This window comes from Anolis carolinensis, chromosome 4 (genome assembly GCF_035594765.1).
Source record: "Anolis carolinensis isolate JA03-04 chromosome 4, rAnoCar3.1.pri, whole genome shotgun sequence".
NCBI classification, from domain to species: Eukaryota; Metazoa; Chordata; class Lepidosauria; order Squamata; family Dactyloidae; genus Anolis; species Anolis carolinensis.
In genome coordinates, this window is record NC_085844.1 from 128,890,244 (window position 1) to 128,906,581 (window position 16,338).

The 16,338-nt window shown below is 39.7% G+C and overlaps 1 protein-coding gene across 3 annotated transcripts in view; it reads right to left on the reverse strand.

The window, feature by feature from the left end:
• Positions 1-16,338, reverse strand: part of sec16b (SEC16 homolog B, endoplasmic reticulum export factor) — an 86,262-nt gene that overhangs the window by 20,282 nt on the left and 49,642 nt on the right. For all 3 annotated transcript variants that reach the window (XM_062977765.1, XM_062977766.1, XM_062977764.1), the window contains exons 17-21: positions 9,396-9,509; positions 8,632-8,701; positions 6,326-6,577; positions 2,916-2,986; positions 2,104-2,247 (exon numbers count right to left, since the gene is read on the reverse strand). In XM_062977765.1, the coding sequence (XP_062833835.1) occupies positions 2,104-2,247; positions 2,916-2,986; positions 6,326-6,577; positions 8,632-8,701; positions 9,396-9,509 (651 nt within the window). The remainder of the gene's footprint in view (positions 1-2,103; positions 2,248-2,915; positions 2,987-6,325; positions 6,578-8,631; positions 8,702-9,395; positions 9,510-16,338) is intronic.

The following is a 16,338-nucleotide window of genomic DNA, read 5'->3' on the forward strand; positions in this document are numbered from 1 at the left end:
GTGAGTATATTCCCTCCATCTTAAAGTTACTGGTCGCCAATTAGTTTTTGGGCAAAAAAGTGTTGATTTTGACCTTTAAAGCTCTATATAATTTGGGTCCAGATTACCTACAGGATCAACTTCTCCTGCACTACTTCACTCTTAGTACACTGAGGCCCTTTGGGAGATGCTTCTCCAACCAGCCAGAACCCAGCTGGCAACTGTTACCCAAAGGACCTTTTCATCGGAATTACCTGCCAGAAGAGAGCTGTCAGAATGTAAAACAGAATTAAAGATCTATCTCTTCTGGCAGGCCTGTGAATCATGAGTTTTGAATTTGCATTTATTACTGCTATATGTTGATGTTGTTCCCTGTGTTTGATGTATGTTTTTATAATGATGTGTTTTAATCTATATATTTATGTTCTATGTTTTGACCATGTTGTACCCTACCTTGAGCCATTAGGAGAGACGGGTAACAAATAAAATGTATTTTTGTTAAATACTAGCTTAGGGACCCAGCAGTGCCCGGGTTATTTGAAAGTGGCATTGTTTGTTTTGGGGTGATAGGTAATATCACTGAAGTTTGGTCCAGATCCATCGTTGGTTGGGTTCAGTCATGTCTGGATAAGGGTGAGCACAACTCCCAAATTCCCAGGGCAATCACGCCCAAATCCTGCCAGTATTTGAAGTTGGTCATGTTGGGTCTGTGTGCCAAGTTTGGTCCAGATCTGACATCAGCTGGGTTCAGTACTTTCTGGACGCAGGTGAATTACAATACCCAAAACCAAGGTCCATTTCTCATAAACCCCTGCAGCATGTTCAGTTGGTCATGGGGCTTCTCTGTGCCAAGTGTGGTCCCAGTCCATTGTTGGTAGGGGTCACAGTATAAGTGAAGGTACTACAAGTCCCATTATGCCTGGCAAGTTTGATCCAGATCCATCGTTGGTTGGGTTAACAGTGCTCTCTGGAAGTAGGTCAAGTACAATTCTTGTAAGCCATGGTGAATTCTCCTCAAACCTCTTGTTCAGTTGCTGATCAATTCCTCTGTTAACTATGTGCCACAGGAAAGGGTAGAAAAGGATAGAGGCAGAGGCAGTGGGCAGGGTCATGCAAATTAAGGAACCTTGGAATGTCCATTCTGGAGGAGAAACAGAACATCTAGGATGGACTTGTCCCTGCATGAAAGCCTTCACTTGGGTGGGGGGCAGAATGGTGTTTGTGGAGGACACTGGCAGGGGTTTGGGCTACATGTTTGTGGCGCTCACTATGAGCTGCATGTCAGTGGAAGGAAGGCCATTGGTGTCTCCTGCTCAGTGAAAACTATAGCTGTCTGTGGAGGCAGGAGGCTGTCTGATTAGTGGATGCCTCCTCAACATACACACATACACATTTTCAGTTTTATTATGCATATAGATAGATTGACTGACATCATGTTAGTAGCATACAAAAATGTAAATTTCCCGTATGCCTGCCTGTATCCTTTTCAGTACATTATGGAAGTTGGTATTCCACTCGTCCTTCTGCTGTACTCAAATGCTCTCCTCCCCCAGACTTACTGTATGGCCTCTGATGCTCGCACACACTGCAGCTATTCCATATCTTATGGAGACTGGGAAGAATTGGGGAAGCATCTGGCTATGTTCCTCTAGCCCAGGCATGGGCAAACTTCAGCCCTCCAGGTGTTCCTATCAGCTGTTAGGAATTCTGGGAGTTGAAGTCCAAAACACCTGGAGGGCCAAAGTTTGCCCATGCCTGCTCTAGCCAAAGATCTCAGGGCTGCTACAAAGATATAGCCAGTCTTTTCCAATCCTGCCAGCTCCCTAAGCAGCATTGAATGTCCATGGGAATACTCTACATAAAGCCCGAGGTGAAGTTGATGGGATATGGTTCAGTCTAGTGCATGTCTTCATGCAGAACTACACTATCCGGCGCCACATAGAATTGCAGCCACTATATGACATGTGAGAATGGCCATACCAGTTAGAGATTATGGGTGTTGAATTTCAACATATTTGAGAGAGCATCAATTTGATTTAAACTATGGTTCTCAGCATACTGCTCTGCCAGCAAAACTATCCTTCCCAATAAGACCCTCACTACCCTCACCAAAACTACCCTCACCTTGGCTTCATCTTGCTCTGCCTCTTCCAATGCTGGCTTCTCCGATGTGACTCCTTCTCCTATATCTTCTTTTGGGGATTGTGGGGTATCCTCAGTTATGGATATAGTGGAGCTCTCAGAGGCAGATCGGATCCGAGCAGTTTTCTGGCATCAGGCAAAAAACACAGTCATTATCAGGGAGGAAGTTGTGAGCAGGCCCACGTAGATCAGAAGAAAATTTTCTGTTGCCTAAACCTACAGACTTGTGCTCTACCCTTATTCTATCAGAACCATCCAGTGACCCAAATTAACATCATTATCATTTCACAAGTGAAGAGAGCCAGTCTAAGAGACAGTCACATGCCCAGGAACACCAAGGAAATCTATGATAGTGAGGGAACTTTATCCCAGGTACCTCATATCCAAGTCCATTATGGAATTGTTGTATTTTATGGATCTGGGTGCCATTTTGAAAACTATGCCATTTTTGAAAACTAAACTATACTAGGGAACATTTCTCTAGGAATCTCAAGGTAATCTAGTGCACATCACCATCTAGCAAAGAGTCACCCTGGATGTTCTGGAGATTCCCAGACACGTGTCCTCTCAGTTTAAAAAATGACAATATTTAATGTGTATTTTTCCCACCTTTGCAGGTGGGTCTTTCACCACTGAAGGACCTACTGTATTTTTGTTGTCTTCCCAGAATCTCCCAGCATCCAACTTTTTTAGATCACACCCATTCATGATAGTATAAAAGGAGTAGAAAAATCTTACATCTAACTTCCGCATTCTTCTAACATTGATGCTTCCTTCCTCTTGTTCCATCTCACCTGATGATACTCCAAAAAGTTCTTCTGGTGACCCGAGAAATGATATGGTCCAGAGGATTCCACAGTGACTCCTGCAGACCAATTTAAAGGAGATATTATTCCCTCCATATACCATGCACCTAATGTCTTGGAAAGGGTTTTGTGTCACCAAAACATTTAGGATTTGAACATTTAGGATGAGGACAGAATATAAATACTGTTAATAAATACATAAATAAATAAAATCTTGTATTTCACCACTCTATACAGGGGAAGGTGATGGTTCCCTCTTTGATAACAGTTAAGGTGTAGTATTTACATTGACCTATGGATAAGTCAACCAGGTTTTTAGAGTCAGTTTTGTGAATAGATTTTTTAGAATTATACATGAATACAAAAACTAAGACATATTGACAGAGAGTTATAGTTTTCAATGGTATTTTTAGACAAATATTTGAAAGATTTGAAATTTCAGATGCAGTTACATATCAGCAATTGAGATTTGATCAGTAAGATGTTCATACTCTTGTTAAAATTGAGTTGGAAGAGGAATAAGTACAGTAACGTAAAGCTGAAGCTTTGGATATAATACAAGATGGAACAACGGGGGAAATGCCATTAAAGGAAGCTAAATTTACATCACATTGTGCTATAATCATAAGGAATTTTTTTATAAAATGTTATGTTGTTGGTATTTGACTCCAGAAAAATTTGCCAAAATGCAAATAAAGGGGGTTTAAATGTTATTTGGAAATGCGAGCAAGAGGATGGAACATCTTATATGTGATTAACTTGCGGGAAGTCTGACATTTTGTAATCAAATACATTATCTGTTCCAAAAGATTTTGAAAATGATAGTCAATTGAAACCAGAATTGTTTTTACTGAGACTGATAAATGACCAGAGATGAAATGGGAAAGATTACTCCATTGTGTGACCTCGGCAACAAGATTATTGTTTAAAAGAAATAGAAAAATACTGTAATTCCAATAAATGAAGACTGGTTGCTGAAACTGATTGACTGAGCTGAAATGTATACACTATCTAAATTGATTAGAGTAAAATGACTGGTGACATTTTAGAAGGAATAGAATGCTTTGATTGCCTTTCTGAAGAAAAAATGAAAATATTATGCTAACTGTAGGTTTTGCTAATTAGTGGTTTTGGTTAAACAGAAGCACATGAATGGTAATTTAACTGGAGAAGGAACTTCAAGCTATAACCATCATTAAGAAAGTTAGAAATCAATGTAAACTCTTTTTCTGTTGTCCATTGTTTTTTCTCTAACATTTTGTTTATCCTTTTTTCCTCTAGCTGTATACTTTTTTCCTCATTGAATAATTTCTAATAAAAAAATATATTTTTAAAAAGATTACTTTGAGCAGAATAATTTTTCCATTAAGGAAGAGTATTCTCGGGATCAAAGGACCTCATCAGACCTTGGATAGCCATACAGCAACCCTAGAACACCACCTCACACCCATTTCGTTTTTGCATTTTCTTTACTCAAAATGTTTCTGTGTATTTTAGGTTATTTTGGCTCATGTAACCATGTATCCTCCCCACCAAGAGGGCTGTCTTAGGCTGCTTCCACTCAGGCAGTAAAATGAAGTTCCAAGCAAGGTTGGGGTGTCCACAAAATGTACAAACCCCAATGCTCTGTACAACATGTATCCAGCTAAAAAAAAGTATGTTTTTAAAAAATATTCTGGAGTAAGCTATAAAATCTGCTGCAGCCAATAAATGTATATCCCATGTAAAGCTGGAACCCAAGACCAAAACATGGAGCATTTGCGATGATAGGGCCAGTACTGAATTATTTGTGGGAATAGCTCGACACTCTAGAAGGTAAACAAACACCTCCCTGCTGGAAAGGAAATCACATGGGAACACTGCGGATGCTTCTTATAGCACATCCCACCAGACAAGGTATCAATAAATGTATTAATGCTCTGACTAATTTTCATATACATTTACACCAACAGAAACAACATCTAACAAGGTAGGAAAAAAAGGATTCATTGTATCGGATTGATCCACAGTTAGCAGATCTTTATGGCCACCATCCCAGCTTTCTAGGTGCCTGTGTAGGCGCTCCAGAGAATCGGGTTTCTTTAATCCACATCCTGACCCAGTTTAAGCGGCTGTGGAGAAATAGACATAGTCTGGTTCTACACTGCCATATAATACAGCTTGAACCACATTACATGGGTCTAACACTGACCCATATAATGTAGTTCAAACTACATTATATGGCAGTATAGAACTAGACTTAGACTCATTACAGGTCTTTTTCAAATGAGGAATTAACTAGAAGTCACATTCAGGGTTTCTAAAAAAGACATTTTGAGGACTAGAACTGTACAAAAAACTATTTTAATTAAACAACACAGGGACAAAAAGAAAAAAAAACATTTTTGGGAAGGGGGGCTTATCGGGCTATCTCTATCCCTGCCTTTTGTGAAAACTGCTATGAGACAGTCTTCACAGCATTAAGGAACCCTGTGGGGTTTCTTGCTTATCTGAAGCATTCAGTTTTGCTTCAGTTTCTCTCTAATTCAAGAAAATAGCTTTTGTGCAAAGGGCCTTGTCTGTATGTGCATATTGACCTTATATCTGCCCATTGAGTGCTCTTTCCATTGTACAGACTGGCACAAACCACAGTTCCGATGCTCCTCATTCCCCTTCTCTGTATGAGTTTTAATCACATCATCTGCTGCCTGCTGCTAATCAGAGCCTTCAAAAGCATCAATCACACAGCAGACCATCCCAGCCTCCTCTCTGAAATAATCCACATCTTTCACAGCCATGAATTATAAGGTTTCTAGACCAGAAAATGCTTCTAGCGTCGTTTTCCTTTCTTTGGAAATTACAATTAGAGGGGGGTGCAGAATCAATGAGAGTCTTTTTAATGTTTAAACAATGTTTTGGATTTCAGCCCTCAGGTGTCTCAATCCAATGGTAAGGAATAATGAAAATTATAGTCCCAAACATGTTGCCACAGTATTTCCCATTCTGCTGAGAGAGGGGAAGGAAGACAAGCATGAAAACGGACCAGATGGAAAATCATCTGAATTGGACATTGAAGCAAGTGGGCCTTGTTCCATCTCATCCCACTGGCCATGAGAATGTCACCAGCTCTTGAACAGGGGCCCAATATAAGCAGGAGAAAGGTCAGTTGTCCCTAATTATCTGGTTTCCAGCAGTCACCATTCATCCTTGCTAGTCCTCTCCCTAGCAGATTCAGCCATGTTCTTTGATGGGAGTTTCATCCAAATTAAGTAACATTTGCAAGCTCTAGAAAGGTCATGCCTGTTGCTTCTCTCATTGCCACTAGAATCAATTGGCTAATTGTAAATGTTTTCCAATTTGCGACCAACTGTCCAATATATGCATACATCACCTTGGATCATGGCACCAGTCCTATTTACCTGCTGGCTGGTGTAAACATGAGGAGAGTTCATCTGGAGCTCCTCCTAGTGATGGAATAGAGTCTTGGCTCCTGCCAGGTAGGTGTATCTTCAGACCAGCATTTGTTGGATTTAATGGATATCCAGATCTAGGATGGAGATATAGTTCCTGGTCCACACCTGGATCATGGCACTGAGCTGAGACACTTGGTGATAGGGGAGAAGGCACATTGTGCTCTAGCTCTGCCACACATCCTTGATTTGGTGCCAAACCTAGAAGACATAACATTGGATGGAGAAGATCTATATAATTCCCAATTCAGAAATCAGGAACTAGATGAACACCAATGATAAAATGTTCTTGTGACTTGATTTCTACTGAAAGACTTGACCAGTCTTTTTTTGTATGCCCTAAATATGATAATATAGTGATAAAATACAGGAATTCAATTTTTTCACAGTATTTTCAATAGGAATAAAATCCCATACCTCCTGAACAACTCTGATGCTTTCTTTTCTTTTCTTTTATTCTTTAGATTAGTAATTTCTAATTATGCTTTTACTTTTCTATCTGTGACTTCATCTTGTTATACAATAGAGTCTCGCTTATCCAACCTTCGCTTATCCAACATTCTGGATTATCCAATGCAGTCTGCCATCAACCCTATTCACAGCTGTTTCTCTAGGCAGCAGGGACTGAATTTTTTATGGATTTAACTTTCGACAATATTGAAATAGTTTCTTTTATGCAATTCTATCTTTATTTGTAGTCAATTTATTTGGTGGCACAGTGCGTTAAAGTGCTGAGCTGCTGAACTTGTGGACCAAAAGGTCCCAGGTTCATATCCCGGAAGCGGAATGAGCGCCTGCTGTTAGCCCCAGCTCCTGCCAACCTAGCAGTTCGAAAACATGCAAATGTGAGTAGATTAATATGTACCGCTCCAGCGGGAAGGTAACAGCGCTCCATGCAGTCATGCCGGCCACATGACCTTGGAGATGTCTATGGACAACACCAGCTCTTCGGCTTAGAAATGGAGATGAGCACCAACCCCCAGAGTTGGTCACAACTGGACTTAACGTCAGGAGAAACCTTTACCTTACTAATGTTTTTGTAGTCAAATATTTTCAATATATTGCGATGTTTTGGTGCTAAATTCGTAAATACAGTAATTACTACATAACGTTACTGTACCGTGTATTGAACTGCTTTTTCTGTCAATTTGTTGTAAAACATGTTTTTGTGCTTAATTTGTAAAATCATAATGTAATTTGACGTTTAATAGGTTTTTCCTTAATCCTTCCTTATCATCCAACATTTTCGCTTATCCAAAGTTCTGCTGACCCATGTATGTTGGATAAGTGAGACTCTACTGTATATGCTTGTGTTGTAATTTTGTTAGTGTATGCCAAGAAAAGCTGTTGTTGTAATGATAAATGGATGAGCAGTTAAGAGGAATGATAATAGCTCAGTCACACAGGACAATGTTTTGAAAGGAGAAGGCCCCAAGTTCAATTTTCACCACACAAAAAATGAAATACTAAATGCTAGGATGTTCCCTGGTTTGAAAATAGAGAACTATCAGCCATCAGACCAGATGGGGCTAGATGAACACATGTTCTGATCGCTTACAGAAAAGCTGAATGTGACTTTGGCCTTGATTTTAGCCCAAAGCACATAACTCGGGCCACAGAATGAAAGCACTAATAATATTCATGCAGCCATTCTTTTCAACTAAACATTCAGAAACGTTTAGTTCAGTGGCATGCTTCCTGCTAAGAATTATGTAGAGACTGAAACTATGGGTGATCATTTTTCAGTCCCATCACTCACATAAATCTATATTAGAGAGCAAAGACAGCAGACAGGGAGGCGTTAATGGGGTGGTTATTATCAAAATAATAACTCACCATGAATAGAAGTTGGAAATGTTACTTTTTTAGACTACAGCTCTCAGGATATCACAGTTAGCATAGCTTCTGGAATTGTGGGCTAGGTCATTCTGGGAACTGTAGTCTACAATGAAACATCCAAACTTGAACAATAACTCGGCCTGAAAAGCTAGATCTTAATGCTGACCTCAGGGTCTGGGTGGGAATATATGGGAAGGAGAGGTCCTTCAGATACCGCAGTCCCAAACAAATAAATATCAGCACTTTGTACTGGAATCAGAAGCAAACTGGGAATCAGTGCAAAGAATCCCACTTGTTAACCCTCAGTCCAGTTCTCAAATACATCCATTTAACTTTGGAAGTGTGGTTTCATTCAGTATAATTCATCTGAGTGTATGACACATGCCATAGTTTACGTGGATTTTTAATTCTTTTACCTGATATTGGCCCACTGATCCCAGGAAATGCCGACTGTGTGGATGTAGAACCGAGGACATCTCCTTTGTCCTTGATCAGATGAGAGAGAGGAAAAAGAAGATTATGCTAAGTGTGTAGCCAAATGGAACAGGGCCTGAGGACATCAGAAACAAAAAATGGGAAAGTACAAAAAAGAGAAAATGGTACTGTCTGATTATCCAGGCAAAGGTCACAAGGGGGATTTTTCTGTCAGTTTGTTGTAAAACATTATGTTTTGGTGCTTAATTTGTAAAATCATAATGTAATTTTATGTTTAATAGGCTTTTTTCTTAATCCCTCCTTATTATCCAACATTTTCGCTTATCCAAGGTTTTGCCGGCCTGTTTATCTTGGATAAGTGAGACTCTACTGTAGTACCAAGAAATGTCGTTGTGTCAATAATAATAATAATAATAATAATAATAATAATAATAATAATAATAATAATAATAATCCCAGTGTCATACAGCTAAATCCAAAGGTATCTGATATTCCCCGCCCCCCTCTTTCTCAGCATTTTTCTCTTTTATCTTTTCACACATTATTTCCTAATTAACCAGCTGCTGTTCATGATTTTGAGCCAGCATCTCTGTCTTTTCCTTCTGGCCTAAAGGAACATGCTCTCTCCATTCCAAGGGTGGGAACCCCTGTCTTCCTCACACACTCTAACAGTATTCTACATCCGTTTTGGCTTGATCCCCTGTCTCTCAAATCAGTTTATCTCCCTTCTACTCCACATTCTCACCTCCCACTGCTGGTGTCGGTTTCGAAGCTCCACAAGCCAACCTGGTTCCAAAGTCACCTCTTGTTCAGGCCTCTCGAGGAGCCGTGGATCAGAAAGTTTAAGTCGTTCTGCCAGCTGAACCATTGGGAAAGGGGGATGAGATCATCAATTATTACCTCAAAATGCAAGTTAGCATTATGTTGAGAGCAGTGAACAGCGAGTGGCAAGATAAAAAGTTTCAAACCAAACAAATAAGGTTCTAACAAAAAAAAAATGTTCACCACAGATCTAATGTAGTTCTCGTGTGATTTCCAGAAGGACAGTTCTTCTGTTGGCATCATGAACGACATATCAGTTGCTCTTCGATAACACTGGTTGTTGGACCTGTTTCTAGATATATTTGACCTAATGATTCCAAAAATGGCACCAGTTTTCTCCTATAAGCTCCAGATTTTAAGATACAAAACATATGCCATATACCAGTCACCATCTACTTGCCCATTGAAAATTATGATGACCCTGTCTAAGAAACTATAGCTGATGTGGTCTATCCAATGCATATTTATTTATTTATTTATTTGCAGCATTTATATTCTGCCCTTCTCACCTCGAAGGGGACTCAGGGCGGATCACAATGTACACATACATGGCAAACATTCAATGCCATATGAACATAGAGACAGAGACAAAGACAGACACAGAGGCAATTTAACCTTCTCTAGCTACTAGTTTCCTGAGGGTATGCTTGATTCTGGCCACAGGAGGAGCAGCTGCTTCATTATCCACTGTGACGCAGATACTTCCTCAATGCAAATGCTGCTGGATGATTTTTATGGTGTCGTAAATTATTTAAATTAACCTCCCCACATAAGTGGTACCTAAATTTCCTACTTGATAGATGCAACTGTCTTTCGGGTTGCTTAGGTCAACAACTCTCACCTCTTGGTCAGAGTGATTTATTACAGCTGGCTACTAACCAGCCTGCGCCACAGCCCGGCCCCCGAATCAGCACCCCATAAAACCCCAACAATCAAGACACCAAGATTTTTTGGGTTTGTTTTTTTTGTTTAGCTGTGTAATGCTTATGATTACTCCAATCAGAATGATGTTGGAAACACTACTTTTTTGGACAACCCCTCTCAAAAATCTCCCAGAAATGGCAATGCTGGTTGGTAAATTCTGGAAGCAGTAGTCCAAAAAAAATGTAAGATGTTCACATTCTGAAACAAAACATGTGCAACTGCTATATATTAAGATAGATAACTAACTGTTCCATCTAGCCCAGTATTGTTTTACTCTATAGTTAGTGACTCTTTGAAAAAGAAAAGTCTTTCTCACCACTGATAGAAACAATTATTTTCAGTCAATGCCAGCAATTGAGCCTAATACAAAGCATGCTTCTGCTGCTAAACTACAACCTTTTCCCAAATAAACATAATTCAGGAAAACTTGCATTAAAATATCATAAGATGCAGCACTTTGTCTTGTATATGTTTAGTTGACTTATACACCTCCCTTTTCCTAGAAATGAAACTTACATTATATGCCTTTCACTGGATTTAGAAAAGAGCCATTTTTAAGAATCTCATTTTTATGATTATTTATATGAATACCTCTGCCAAAAAGGACAGGGTAAGATTGAATGTGGAATAAATACAAGTGTCATCTGAAGTATTTAAGACAGAAACTTCAAGTGTGAGTACTAGCTAGGCACTGAACCGTTTTTTAAACAAAGGATTTTATGCCTCCGGGCAAAACTTCAAAGAACTGCCATTTTCGATTAACTTCCCAGAATCCCACAGCATGGACAGTGACAGTGATCATCCTGCTTGGAGAGAATTGTAATCCCCCAATATATATATATATATTTACATTTCCCTGCAATTTAAAGGAACATCCAGTTTTTAGGATTCCAAGAAACCCTCTTAGGTGTGCCCAGTCTTCTGTAGAAATATATTATGAACCTGTGAATTTATATCTAATTCCCTGTTCTTCCACAAATCATTTACATTTATTTTTATGTTATTTTATTTCTCCTGAAGTGGGATCCAAGCATGGACATAAGTACAGATTGAAGTGTGTCACTAGAGAAGGAGCTCCCTTACTTCTAGAAACTTAACAGAAGAATATTTGCCCATACCCTTAATTAGGCCACGACCAATACTTAAAGCTGTGATGGCACACCCGAGCCTTTGGGAGAACTACAGTGTCTGGCTTTACTTGGGGGCTATCTGTATACCTTCTGTTAAGATCAAGACCCTTAAGATACAGAGACACTTTAGGCAAGATGAAAGTTAACCAAAACAAGTTTACTGAAAACAAGATGAATAAAGTGTTAACTCCGCCCAGGGCTATTGAAAGATAGCTTAAAACAATAAATTACAAAAGGAGATTTTGTTGGTGGCAGTCATCTCTCTGGGATCCTTGAAAGTCTTTTGTCTCTGATGTAAAGCGATGGACTTGGTCTTCTACTTTGTGAAACTTGGGCTGACTACAAGCTTCTGTTGTCACTGGAACTGACGGTATATGAAGAGTTTAGTGCTAAGGATGCCTGTCTGGATTGCTAGGGCCTAGGATTTCCAGACAATATCCAGGCCTCTAAACTCTGTAGTTCTATTGCAGAAAGAAAAGAGGGCCTAGCAAGAAAGCTCTGTGCAGGCAAAAGGACTAAACCAACTAAGGCTGGCCTCTAGGGGTTTTTTTTTAGTTCCACCCAAAAACTAATACAAATGGAGGCATCTACACTATTAGGAAACCTAAGCAGAGGGAACTAAAGCAAAGGAGAGGAAAAGGCAGAGCCAAGAGTTCACAAAACCCAAACCCAAGGAAGAGGTTCTGTGTTAATTTTAGTCCATAATAATATTTTTTTAACTATTTATACTAGATCTATTGGGTATCTGCATGTTAAAGATGAAATGCCTAGCTTGAAAGGTACTAGACGTAGGAATACAAGAAAGAAAGGTAATAATAGAACTAAAGGAACGAAAGCTTCTAGATGTTGTGGTAAGACTCAATTTAACCCTCTGTGGGGGAGATTCCACCAAAAATATAGCAGAGCAGCAGACTTTCAAAACACAGCAGATACTTACACGTGGTGAGCAAAGAGAAGCCTTTGTCTGTTAGGATGGCAATAGATTGCAGAGGCTCAGTAAAAGTTCAAAAAGCATTTATTCATGTAAAAAGAATTCCATTGTAGATAGAAAGGTTTGGGAGCTGTCTAGCTCTCTAGGCTAGTTTCTAAGGAAAAACAAGAAAGGTAAAAATAACAAACATCTAGATAGTTACATCTTGCCTGGAGGGACAGCAAGATGCTGTTATTAGCTTGAAGGACAAAGAGGAAGAGAGTGAACCAAAATGGTTCCGACCTTATGGTCCAGTTTATTGGGGGCATAAAACATTCTGACCAATGGGAAGTTAGTGTCCCTGAAGATTCACATTTCTACTAACATCAAAGTAAGGGATGTGACGTAAACAGGATAGAAAGAGGGGAAACACAGTAAAGCCTATCTAGGCATGCTTTGGATACAGGGAAAGGATTCCCTCAATCTAATCCTATCATCTATCTGGCTACATCTAGACTTGAGTAGTTCAGGGTGATTCCCAACACTAGATCCATGTGAGAATCACAAAGCCCTCCCAGTGTTGCTGTACTGCAAGCCCAAGTATTTCTTACCACTGGCTATTGCTAGTTAAGACTGCTGGGAGTGACAAAATTATGAGTCCCATCCTATCTCAGATGGTGTAAGGACCTTATCACATTAAGATCAGGATTTGACACACATCATGGCGAATCCATGGGATCCCAGTGGATGGCATGGAGAACCTGACTTATTGCTGGCCCCATCCCATGGAGGGAGGAAGCATCCGCCTGGCTTCCCCCCATTATTGTAAAGGCAATGAAGTTTCCTGTATTGTAGCCATGCTGTCGTACGCCGTTTGCTCTCCCCTTTTGGATGAAGCCCCACCAGAAGTAGATGTACATGGGCTCTGTAGCAAAAGGGGAGAACAAGTGCTGTACAACAGACATATTAGCCCATATGATGAGGTCGTAAGACATATCTAAAGAGGAGAAAACCTATAAACACTACACAATGCTAATCCATTTGACTTCAATCATAATTTAAAAATAGCTTTCCTGACACAAGGAGTACTGTTACTTATTCCTTTCAAGGAGCCATATATCTGAATTAGTAATACAGTAAAGACAAATCTGATGATTTCTATATTTTCAAAGAGAAGGTAGCTTTTTTGCTTTTTCACACTATACAGCTGACTATCCACATTGGGGGGCTTGATTTTTACAGATTTGATTATGTGTGGATTCAATTAAAATGTTCACTCTAGCAATTAGTAGGCCCTCCAGTGTGAGAGTAATGGCCAGATGTTGACCACAGAATCACATTAGAACACCTAGAGAGAACATCTGTCTAAGAATCTCTAGATCCATCAATGCACTTCTTCTAGCAAAGGTTGACCAGAGTTATGTTTCAGGACCTAGAAAGGTGTTCTCTCAAGTTAAAAAAAAAGCTTATTTTAATTTTCACTTTTTCACTTTTATAGAGGTCCTCAGTCCCTAACCTGAGCAAATGACTCTATTTTCATACAACCTGAGATCTTTTTCCTTGCCACAAACTGTTTGAAATCTGGAAAGAGCTTAACGTCATGGCACTGTCAGATACAGCATATGATGCACAGCATATAATCCTTTAATACTGCCAAAAGCCACATTTGTTTTTATATCTCGTCTGAGGAAGAATTCCGTGATATATAGGTTGTTGTGAGTCTTTTGGGCTATATGGCCATGTTCCAGAAGCTTTCTCTCCTGGCGTTTCGCCCACATCTGTGGCAGGCATCCTCAGAGGTGCGAGATATGTTGGAAACTAGGCAAGGGAGGTTTAAGGTCCAAGGTGGGAGAAAGAACTCTTGTCTGTTGAAGGCAGGTGTTGATGTAGTAATTAATCACCTTGATTACCATTTGAAGGCCCTGTGGCCTCCAGGCCTGGCTTCTTCCTGTCTAGGAGAATCCTTTGTTTGGAGCTGTTGGCTGTCCCTGATTGTTTCTGAAATGTCTCTGTTTTCAGAGTGTTGTTCTTTATTTACTGTTCTCATTTTAGAGTTTTTTCATAGTGGTAGCCAGATTTTGTTCATTTTCATGGTTTCCTCCTTTCTGTTGAAATTGTCCATATACTTGTGGATTTCAATGGCTTCTCTGTGTAGTCTGACGTGGTAGTTGCTAGAGTGGTCCAGCATTTCTGTGTTCTCAAATACTATGCTGTTTCCAGGTTGGTTCATCAAGTGCTCTGCTATGGCTGGCTTTTCTAGTCGAGTTAGTCTGCAGTGCCTTTCCTGTTCCTTGATTCGTGTTTGGTGGTCCCTATGTAGACTTGTCCACAGCTGCATTGTATATGGTAGACTCCTAAAGAGGTGAGAGGATCCCTCTTGTCCTTTGCTGCACGTAGCATTTGTTGGATTTTCTTAGTGGGTCTGTAGATAGTTTGTAGGTTGTATTTCTTCAACAGCTTCCCCATGCGGTCAGTGGTTCCCTTGATGTAAGAGCACTTTTTCTCTGGGTGGATTGTTGTCTTTACTCTTGTGGCTTGTTCTTGGCCTTGCAGCTCTTCTGATGTCTGTGGTGGACTATCCATTGGCCTGTAGAGCCCAACTTAGGTGGTTTAGTTCACTTTGGAGGAAGTGGAGTTCGCATATTATTTCTGCACAGTCTGCTAGGGCTTTAATTGTGCTTCTTTTTTGACTTGGGTGATGGTTGGAGTTTTTATGTAGGTATCTGTGATACTCAAAATCTAGATCACTGCTTTCCTGGTTTTTGTTATTCCCAATAGTCTGAGAAAGTGTTGCAGGCTGGATGTTGTTGTTGTTGTTATTATTATTATTATTATTATTATTATTATTATTATTATTATTATTATTTATTAACTATATTTATATCCCACTCTTCTCAACCCCAAAGGGGACTCAGAACGGCTTACATCTTATTGAAGTATCTTATACATTTTATTGAAGTATCAATACTTCAATAAGTTTCATCTTATTGAAGTATTAAAGAGAATTGCACTTTTGTTTTGTTTCCCACAGCACACTGATCCTCATCTTCATCTCAGATCTGTTTTGGATCTCTAGAGACCAACACATCTGACACAGTGCAAAAGAGCAAAAAGTGTCATGCTTCAAAAACTCAGAAGTAAAGAGATTGTGACAGATTATCCTAATATTCTGCATTGCGTTATAGAACGGGAGGTGAGTTCACTATTTTTGTACGAAGACATTCCTCTTGTTGAAAACTGCATCCTATCTACATGAAGGTTTATTCATAGAATATGTGTGACAGCATTTGCTTGAAAAATGTAACACATTGAGTAAAACATCTTGGAGAGTGGAAGACTTTTTTTTGCACTCAAGCTGTGCCCAAAAAAAAGCAATGTGGCCCTTGCAATCCGTTCCAATGCTATGGTTCCATTAAAAGCTGCAAGGATGTAGAAGTGAACAAAAACTGGCAGAGCTACAATGTGCACATTCCTACTACCTGGGAGTCATTTTAATAAAGGAATGATTTTTTCCATTACAGGAGCAATGAGGAGGCATCATGCCCACTGAGAGGCACCTTGCAAATCGTGGAGTTGGCAGCGACTGAACTAAGGTCTCAGTTTCCCAGCTTGCAAGTATGCTTATTATAACTTGAGATGCCCAAATAAAGCCATGAAGATGCAAGTCTTACATCTATGATAACCCCTTCCTTACCTCTATATGGCTATATTCATTAAATTGCTTCTCTGAATGGCAATACCTATCAACACATGTGGCAGCCCTTTCCAAATTTCAGCACTCAGAAGGTTATTACTGTCAGGCATTCTGCACAAAGGAGGCATTTCATGGTAGTTGCTGGAGCTGCTTTTCAAATTGAGAGTCCTGCACCTCTTCCTATTAATATACACGTGAATCTATGGTA